Consider the following 10,699-nt stretch of genomic DNA (forward strand, 5'->3'; position numbering starts at 1 on the left):
TATAGGGCACGTGTGCTCGCCAGAAAGACAGAGAGACAGAAAGCAAGAAATCACCCCCCAGGGGGGATGGCCACGCCGCAATCCCTTCTCCTCCATTCTCCTCTCAGGATCTTGGGCACGCACGCACACGCGCCCGGCGTGAGTTTAAGCCACCGGATCCAGGACTTGAAATGTGGTCAGCTACATGGGAGTCCAGCGACATAGCCATTATGCTAACTGCTGGTTCCCCATGTTCCCCCTATTTCTCACCCTCTGCCATTTCCCCCCTCCTCCCACACTATCTCTGATATTTCAGTTGTTTTCCATTCCCTTTTTCCCCCACATTTTACTGATTCACAAAACATCTTAATTAACTACTTTCAATAGCAAGTTCAACTGATATGTACACATCTGTGAACACATGTTCGACTTTAGGCATGAAACTTTTTGAGTAGAGTGAATATATAAAGTAGCACCTAGCTGAGGCTATATAGCTTACTGTGGCCATTAAATAGATACTTTTAATATATTTTTTTAATTTTAAGAAAGGCAATTTTTAGCTTCAATAAATCAAAATCATAAAATTGTTAAGAGAACTTTACTTAAGACTTAAAGCCATGAAACAGGTTAGGATTCTGTTCAGATAATAGGTACATGAACCTGGGATTTGGGCACGCCACACATGCACTCGGTTTTAAATTATTGAGTCTGGGACTCAAACCACAGTCAACCTCATAGGAATCCAGCACTTGAACCAATATGCTACCTGCTGACTCCTAGAATTGTATAGTTTTTGTAGTTCTTCTCTAGCCAACGAATAAAGGAGAGACCAAATAGTAGGCTGAATAAAGATCTCTCAAAGACGTTCATGCCTTAACTACCAGAGTCTATGAATATGTTATTTTGCATGATAAAAATGACCTTGCAGATGTGATTAAGGATCCAGAAATGGAGAGGTTATCCTGTAGGAACAATAATTATCATAAGATTCCTTATAAGAGGAAGACAGAGGGTCAGAGTAAGTGAGAGAGAAAGAGATTAGAAGCCTCCATACTGCTGAGTTTGAACATTGCCCTGTGATCTAGTGATTAATGGAGCTGGATCCCCATTGTCTGGCTGGATGGTTTAAATCCTGAACCGAGCAGCTTGAAAAATATGTTGGGCACATTTGTATGCATGCTCCAAATCCTGAGGGATGTAGACACAGAGAAGGGATTGTGATATGACCACACCCCATGGAGGCGGTTCTCCCTCTATCTCTTTCTCTCTCTGGAGAGTGCACATGCCCTCTAGCAAATTGAAAGAAAGAGAAAAAAGGAAAGAAAAGGAAAGAAACGGAAAGAAAGAAAGAAAGAAAGAAAGAAAGGAAGGAAGGAAGGAAGGAAGGAAGGAAGGAAGGAAGGAAGGAAGGAAGGAAGAAAGAAAAGAAAAGGAAAGAAATGGAAAGAAAGAAAGAAAGAAAGAAAGAAAGAAAGAAAGAAAGAAAGAAAGAAAGAAAGAAAGAAAGAAAGAAAGAAAGAAAGAAAGAAAAAGAGGAAAAGGAAGGAAGGAAGGAAGGAACCCACACACACATATATGTGAATATATGTATGTGTGTGTGTGTGTGTGTGTGAGTGCATTAGTGTAGTGCTGAAAAGCAATATTAAAAAGTAGTAAGTGAATTATTCAGTTTACATTTACATTACAGGGTCAGTTGGTATTCTGGTGGTTAAAGTGGCTAAATCTCACATAGCCAACTGCTTTGGAGTCTTGGACTGGTAGCTTGAAATGCAATTAAATTGTGCACATATTTGTGTGCCCAAATCCCAGGAAAATAATATAGGACAAGGGGCTGTAACATGGTCATCTCCCCTGAAGGGTGCTTTCTCAATTCCAGCCCACCCCTACCCTCCCTGCAAATACATGTGCTTTAGCCATAAAAAAAAAAAAAAAAAAAAAAAAAAAACACAAAAACACCTGGTTCTAATGGGAATGTGTTTTCTTCTGAGTTTGTGACATTATTGACTTCTTCTCTGAAAGCTTTTCTGTCATTCTAGGGTTCAATTATTTCTGTATTATTGGTCAATATTTGCAGTTTCTTATATGTCCATCACAGAGACATCAGAATGAAGATGCTGGAAAATTGAGTTATGTAATTTGTTACTTAAAATACAATCCATGTTTTGTTTTGTTTAGAGAGAGATTTTTGCTATGGGGCATGTGCACTTGCTGGAGAGATGGAGAGAGGCAGAGACAGAATGTGAGAAATCCCCCCCAACCCAGGGAAGATGGCACCGCAATCCCTTCTCCTCCAGTCTCCTCTTGAGATTTTGGTGCATATATGCACCCAGCATGAGTCGTTTGTTTTGTTTTAAAGAATTATTTAATTTAATTTAATCATTTATTTTAACTTGACCAGAAAGAGACAGGGAGAGAGAGGGAAAGTGAGAAAGCAAGCCACCAGGTCCAGGACTCAAACCACAGTCGGCCACATAGAAGTCCAACACCTCAACAAATGTGCCATCTGCCAGTCCCAACCCAGCATGAGTTTAAAGCCACAGGGTCTGGGACTCGAACTGTGGTTGACTATGTGGGAGTCCATCAACGTAACTATTACACCATCTGCTGGTCCCTTGATGTGTTTTTAATCAGAGGAATTGTAAGATTCCTGACATCTAGATCTAAAAGTATCCTATTGTACTCTGCTCTCTCTGTTGCCTTCTGTTTAATTCCCAGAATTGAGAGACTTGAGGCAGAAGATCCAAAACTTTTTACCTTATTTTTGCTTGAGTTTTCTTATTACCTTATATACTTAAAGAAAACCTTGTTACCATAGCTCTCCCTAAGAAAAACAAAGCAAAGCAAAACCACAGACCCAGAATAAACTTAAGAATCAAGATTATTTTTAATTATTATTATTTTTTTGGAGAGGTTTTTCCTATAGGGTGCATGTGCTTGCCAGAAAGACAGAGACAGAGAGAAAGAATAAACTTAAGAATCAATATTATTTTTAATTATTATTATTTTTGGGGGGGAGAGGTTTTTGCTATAGGGTGCATGTGCTTGCCAGAAAGACAGAGAGAGACAGAGAGACAGAAAGCGAGAAATCACCCCCAGTAGGGATGGCCATGCCGCAATCCCTTCTCCTCCATTCTCCTCTCGGGATCTTGGGCACGCATGCACACGCGCCCAGTGTAAGTTTAAGCTACCATGTCTGGGACTTGAACTGCGGTCGTCGACTACATGGGAGTCCAGCAACATAGTCATTACACTAACTGCTGGTCCCATTATTTTGAATTATTGAAGTTCCCCTTAACATATTTTCTCCATGGCCTGGTGGTTAAGACAGCTATATCTATGTGGCCAATCAGAGTCCCAGACCTATCAACTTGAGAAAAAAACTGGACACATATGTATGTGAGTGTCCAAAATCCCAAAAGGATGAACAGATGAAGGAAAAGAAATTGTAGCATGACAATTCCTCATGGTGAATGCTTTTTCCCCTTGCTCTCTTTCTGTCTCTCTGGCAAATACGTGTGCCATTCAGAAAAAAAAAAATGGGGGAAATTTTTGTTCCTGGAACAGAGGTGAGAGTAGAGGAAGGAGTAGACAGAGGGAATAGAAATTGCTTTTATTTGAATTGAAAAAAAAAAAGCCTTGGGACCAGCAGGTGGTATGGTGGTTAAAGTGCTGGACACTCCCATATGGCTGACCATGGTTTGAGTCCTAGACCTGACAGCTTGCTTTCTCACTCTTTCTCTCTCTCTGTCTCTCTCTGGTCAAATTAAAATAAATGAATGAATAAATTGAAAAATTAAATAAATAATTATTTTAAAAAGCCTTAGCAATATTTAAATTTTAAACCTATTGGGATCAGCAGATGGCATAATGATTACGTAGCTGGACTCCCACATGGCTGACTGCAGTTCAAGTCCCAGACCCATCAGCTTGAAACTCACACCAGCACGTGTGCGTGCATGCCCGAAATCCCAAGAGCAGAATGGAGGGGAAGGGATTTCGGCATGGCCATCCTCCCTGGGGCGTTATTTCTAGCTTTCTGTCTTTCTGTCTCTCTTTGTCTCTCCAGCAAGCACACGTGCCCTATAGCAAAAATATCTCAAAAAAAAAAAAAAAGTTAGGGGCCGGCTGGTGGTATGGTGGTTAGGGGTGCTGGACTTCCGTGTGGCCAACCATGGTTCGAGTCCTGGACCTGGCATCTTGCTTTCTTACTTTACCTCTCTCTCTTTCTCTCTCTGTCTCTCTCTGGTCAAATTAAAAAATAAGTAAATAAATAAAGTTAAATAAAATAATTATTTTGGAACCAGCAGTTGGCATAATAGCTATGTCGCTGGACTCCCATGTAGTCGGCCGCGGTTCGAGTCCCGGACCCAGTGGCTTAAACTCACGCCGGGCGCATGTGCATGAGTGCCCAAAATCCTGAGAGGAGAATGGAGGAGAAGGGATTGCTGCGTGGCCACCCCCCCGGAGGTGATTTCTCGCTTTCTGTCTCTCTGTCTCTCTGTCTTTCTGGCGAGTGCACACATCCTATAGCAAAAACCTCTCCAAAGAAAATAATAATTATTATTATTTTTTTAAAATTTAAAGCTATTATATATACTAGATTAAAATTAATTCTAAAATGCCTTAAGATCTTCTTGGAACATCAATACATCTCCAGTCATTCTTTTTCCCTTGATATTTAGTATTATATATTAAGATCTAAGTTCAATAGTAAACCAGAAATTGACAAAAGAGTCATTTTATTGATTATTAAGTATTTTAAGAATCATGAAATATTAGTCTTTTTAAATCTTTGTACTCATAAACTTAAGTTATGTTAAAATTAAAATAAAATAAGGTATGTTGCAGATATTTTCATACCAACCTGATTGACTGTATCCACTTTTCAATGTCAAGACTTTCATATCATCTATGAGATCATTTTCATCTGAAAAGTCTTCTGTTTCATCATTTTCAGCTACATTATTTTGATCCAGAATTTGTTTGGGAAATGGCAATTCTGTTTCCTTTGGAATGTTCTGGGAGCTCCAAGGGTTGTCGAAATTATACAAGAATTTTTTAAAATATGGTAACATATCAGAATCATCTGTTTTCTCTAAATCATTCTTCTTGTCTATTTGGTCTTCTGTGTCCATAATTTTTATTTCTTTTTTCTTATCAGGTTCAAATTCACTGACTGGAGAAGGTTCATGTTTATCTCCTCCATTATCTTCATTTTCTCCATCACCTGATGTAGTTTTATCTTCATTGGCATATGCAAAGCCTAACATACCAAAACCAAAATCGAACCAACTTGGACTGAGAATTGAGCTATTTTTAGCAACTGTGTCTTCATTTTCCGTTAATACTTCTGCACATGGAACTGTGGCTTCTTCATCAGGTGATATGGAGTTGGGATCATCTTGTAGTGATGGATTGTTTTCTTTGGACAATAATTCAAGTCCCGTATCCTCATCTACAAAACCTAAATAACTTGTAAATCCACCACCAAACCAACCAGTGTCTTGAGACTTGAGAATTTGCTCTGATGCTACTTCAGAATGTTTCACTGGCAATGAATCAAATTCTGATTCAGGTTCTGTTTGGAGTTCACCATTATTTAATTCCTCTATGTGATTCTGATCTTCCACTGCTATTTTTGTACTTTGAAATGAGCTCTCCTGTACAGGCTCGATAATTGATTCAAAATCCTTCTCTTCAACTTGTTTTTGTCCTAATCCAAACCATCCTTTTACTTCAGGCGCATTTGAGGATGGTGGGACATGATGTTCTTCTGACACATGCTCCTGTTCCACATTTTCAGCTTCTGTTTCTTCCCAGTCTTTTGATTCACTGGTGCTTCCGACATCTTCCAAGATTTCTAATGCTGGAAATTGGTCTTCAAACAAAGTACTTTCAGAAATTTTATAAAATCCAGATTCTATTTGAAAATTAGATTTTTGGTCTCTATCTTCTTCATATGGATATATATGTTCACCATTATCACTGTTTAACTCACTGTCTTCATTTTCAAATGTGTAGCTTACTCCAAGAAGACAAAGAAAGTCAGATTCCTAAAAGGAAAAATAAATTATGATCCATATAAATGTACTAAAGCTCCTTAATTGTCCCTGAATAACTTAAAAATGGACAACCTTGATTTTCCCAAATCTGCACCACTAGCTCAACAGCAGAACAAAAACTAAAATCAGATCTCTCAATCTCAAACACTTGTATCACAAATGATTTCTATAGGTTAATGATATCAACTTTTTTTTTTTCTTTAAAGGGATTTTTGTTATAGAGCACGTGTACTCACCAGAGAGACAGAAAGTGAGTACTTACTCCCCCCACCCCCGGGGGAATGGCCATGCTGCAATCCCTTCTCCTCCATTCTCTTCTCAGGATTTTGGGCATGCACACACAGCCATCTGGCATGAGTTTGTTGTTGTTTTTTTAAAGAATTTTATTTAATTTTATTCATCATCTTTATTATTATTATTTTTATTTTCAATTTGACCACAGAGCAACAGAGAGAGAGAGAGAGAGAGAGAGAGAGAAAGTGAGAAAGCAAGCCACCAAGTCCAAGATTTGAACCGTGGTTGACCATGTGGGAGTCCAGTGGCTTAACCACTACATCACCTGCCATCCCCCCACCTGACATGAGTTTTAAGCCTTAGGTCTAGGACTCGAACTGTGGTGAACTATGTGGGGGTCCAGCGACATAACTATTATGCCACCTGTTAGTCCCAAGGCTTAATGATATAAACTTTAATAAAAAACTTTTTTACATTATGGGCCAGTCCTATTGCCTCATGGTTAATGGAGCTAGATCCCACATGGTCAACTGCTGTTTAAATCTCAGCCTCAGTCACTTGGAAAATATGCCAGGTGCATGTGAATGCATGCCCAAAATCCCAGCAGGATGGAAACATAGAGAAGAGATTTCAATGTGACCATGCTCTAGTGAAGAGGGTACGTTCCTCTTCTCTCTCTCTCCCTCTCTTTCTGTTTCTCTTTAGTGAGTGCGTGTACCCTCTGACAATTACAAAAAAATTATTTTACATTATAATTTATGTATTAAATAGCTGAAAAAATTTTAAAAAAACAGTTAATGTTGCTTACAGTAAATTCTGTAAATAAAATTTGATGGAAAAACATACACATTCACAAAATGTTGTACTTTTAAAATTTTTTTAATTATAATTATTTTATTTAACTTTATTTATTTATTTATTTTAATTTGACAAGAGTGTGAGAGAGAAAGAGAGAGAGAGAGAGTGAAAAAGTAAGCCACCAGATCTGAAACTTAGACCGCAGCTGGCCATGTGGGAGTCCAGTACCTTTAGCTACCACGCCACCTGCCAGCCCCACAAAATATTGTACTTCTAAGAGTGTTGGGTAGACACAGGCCTCAGTGTAGTAATTTGAGGGAGGTTTGAATGTGCCCCCCAAAACTCATATGTTGGAAATGTAATGCCCAATGCAACAGTGTTGTAGGAGACGGAGCCTAAGGAGAGAACATTAGGTCACGAGGGCAAAGTCAAAGAAGTAATGCCATTGCCTCAGGAATAGATTTGTTATAAAAGTACTGGTTCGGTCCCCTCTTGTGCACTCGCTCTCTCTCCCTCTCATCTCTCACCTTCCCATGTTTCACCCTGGATGATATAGCAAGAATGCCTTAGCCAGATGCCAGCCCTCGATATTGGACTTCCCAGCCATCAGAACTGTGAAAAATAAATTTCTTTCCTTTATGTTAATCAGACTCTGGTATTCTATTATAGCAGCATTAAATAAAATAAGACAGGTGAATTTCACAGCTCTTTCACAGCTCAAACAGACCTGAGACTATAAAGTATGAAGGCCTGATTTAAAGTTATACCAGTAGACAGTGTACTGATCCCACATATCTGACTGGGCAGTTCAAGTCCAGGACCCAGCAGCTTGAAAAACACACTAGGCATGTATGCATGAGTGCCCAAAATCCCAAGAGGAGAATGGAGGAGAACAAACTGTGGCATGGCCTTCCACCCTGGGGAGTAATTAATTACTTTTCCTCTCTCTCTCACTCTGGCGAGCACACACACCCTGTAGCAAAACTTAAAAAGAAAGAAAACAAAAGAAAGAAAGAAAAGAAAAGAAGGAAAAAAGTTGCAACAAAACTTCCTGGGACCAGCAGGTGGCATGGTAGTTGGCACACTGGACTCCCACATTGACGGGAGCAAAAGAAGTGTCACAGCTCACACAGTGTCACAACTCTTGATGATATGAAGGTTTCGCTCATTTATTGAGGGCCAGGGAGCTTTCTTATATACACAAGGCAGAAGGAAGTAGGCGGGGTTTACAGCGGACCTAATTGAGGACCTGTCAGTTTTGTCTGAACCAGGAAGTTGTCTGTTTCTGGAGTATGTATGAAGGTCATAGTGGCCATTTTGTTGAGTGAAGTACATGGCAGCCATTTTAATGTGGGTGGCTTCCCACAGCCTGGACCCAGTAGCTTGCTTTCTCACTTTCCCTCTCTCTCTCTCTCTCTCTCTGATGACTATAACAAGTTGAATAATAATAATATTAATAACAAATAAAATAAACTCTTTTATAAAAAACACTTAGACTTACTTTGTTACAATATGTATATAGCCAATGGAAGCAGTGATCAATTCACTCATCCTATAGAACAACTAAATGATTAAGAAGAAAAATGATGAAGTCATTTTTTAAAAAATCTGAATGCTAGAGCTAGTGATGTGTACTATTCTTTCAATATTACCATTATAAATTTGTTAGTTTTGTTTTTTAAAAGAGATATTTTTGCTATAGGACACAAGAACTCACCAGAGAGACAGAAATCACTCCTCGGGAGTATGGCCACATAGCAATCCCTTCTTGTCTATTCTCTCGGGATTTTGGGAACACGCATACACAGACTCAGCATGAGTTTTAAGCTACCAGGTTCAGGACTCAAACTACGATCAACTATGTGGGAATCTAGCAACATAACCATTATGCCATCTGCATTATACGGTAAGAATAAAGTTCAGATTTTTTTCAAGTTTATTTACCTATTTATTTCCATAAAAGGGAGGCAAGGAGGGACAGGAGCTCCCAACAGGATCTTCAGAAACTCTGGAGGGCCGTCCCAGCCACAGAGCTCCTTATGGAATCTGCTGAGGCCTTGGTTGCATCTGCCTCACAGTTCAGCTTCTCTGTCTGCCCAGTCCTGCTCTTTCTTTTGTTCCCTCACAGGTGCTATTCCAAGAGTACTCCCCAGTAAATGCCTCAGATAGAATCACCCCAGTGTCTGTTTTATAGGGAACTTGACATAAGAATGTGGGGCATCTGTATGCTTACTATGTACTTGCCACTGTACTAAGGGCCAGGATTCTACAGTAAACAACAGAAAAATGTAACTACAAATTGTGATAAGAGCTATAAAGAAAATAATAGGGTGCCAGCAGGTGGCATGGTGGTTAAGGGCATTGGATTCCCACATGGCCAAACACAGTTCAAATCCTAGACCTGGTGATTTGCCTTCTCACTTTCCCTCTCTCTCTCTCTCTGTGTCTCTCTGGTCAAATTAAAATTAATAAATAAATTTTTAAGTTCAATAAAATAATTATATTTAAAAAAGAAAACAATAGGAAACCTTGATTAAGCAGCAATAATTCCTTTAGAATCATCATGGAAGGTCTCTCTGAGGCACTAATTTTTTTTGTTTTTTTTCCAAATTCAGTCCTCTTTTTTTCCCCGGTTTTGTTGAGGTATAATTGGTATATATATACATATATTAAAAAAAAAAGCTACAGTTATGATTCTGCCATGGAAATGTGCACTGGCTGTTGCTGTAGGCTGTGGCCACACAGGAGGCTTGAGTTTGATTCCCACCCCACCCTAAAACCCAAGAGTGGTGATGTGACCCTAGCTATTAAGGAGGCTGAGGTTAGAGGAGAGATTCTATCTCAAAGTGATGGTCATGGTGGCACATGCTTATGGTCCCAACTACTCAGGAGGCTGAGGCAAGAGGATCATGTCAAAACAAGATCCTGTTTTAAAAATTAAAAAAAAAAAAGCTACGCACCCTGCACATAATTAATGTACATAATTTGGTAGGTTTGGATAAATGTATACATTGGTGCTACCATCACCACAATCTGAATAATAAACATATGCATTACTCCTGAAAGTTTTCTTGGAGACACTGATATTTACACTGTGACCTGAAGGATAAGAAACTGGTCAAGTGAAGTACTTGTGAAGAGCATTTCAACTAGCTGGCCTGGGAAAGAGCTTGGTACAGTCTAACAATCAAAAGGCCAGTTGGCCAGGAGCATGGCGAGTAATAGAGGGACACAGACTGGTCATAAGTGGGGCAAGGACAGATTATCTGGGTCTATAAGGCCAGGATAAGGAGTTGGATTTTATTCCAGGTTCAGTGAAAAGTCATTAAAAGGCTTTAAACCAGGGCCATCCCTGTGGCCTTGTGATTAAAGGGAGCCAGACTTCCCCAGAGCAAGCCACAACTTGAAATCAGGCCCTGGCTGGGTATAGTGACAAATGCACACTTCCTCTGGCATTTAAAAACAAAAACAAAACTTTAACCAAAGAAATTACATAAACTTTTTTTTCTTTTTTTCTTTCCTTCTTTCTTTCTTTCTTTCTTTCTTTCTTTCTTTCTTTCTTTCTTTCTGTATTTCTTTCTTTCTTTTTTTTTCTATATTCTTTGTTTTCTAAAGAATGGGTTGGG

At 39.2% G+C, this 10,699-nt stretch overlaps 1 protein-coding gene across 7 annotated transcripts in view; it reads right to left on the reverse strand.

The window, feature by feature from the left end:
* The window catches only part of MIA2 (MIA SH3 domain ER export factor 2), a 112,456-nt gene that overhangs the window by 84,342 nt on the left and 17,415 nt on the right, over positions 1-10,699 (reverse strand). For 6 of the 7 annotated variants that reach the window (XM_014589282.2, XM_006152342.3, XM_006152341.3 and 3 more), the window contains one exon: positions 4,844-6,032. The exons of the other annotated variant lie outside the window; for it this stretch is intronic. In XM_014589282.2, the coding sequence (XP_014444768.1) occupies positions 4,844-6,032 (1,189 nt within the window). The remainder of the gene's footprint in view (positions 1-4,843; positions 6,033-10,699) is intronic. 7 annotated transcript variants of the gene reach the window in all.

Source organism: Tupaia chinensis, unplaced genomic scaffold, assembly GCF_000334495.1.
Source record: "Tupaia chinensis unplaced genomic scaffold, TupChi_1.0 Scaffold000350_1, whole genome shotgun sequence".
Taxonomy (NCBI): domain Eukaryota; kingdom Metazoa; phylum Chordata; class Mammalia; order Scandentia; family Tupaiidae; genus Tupaia; species Tupaia belangeri.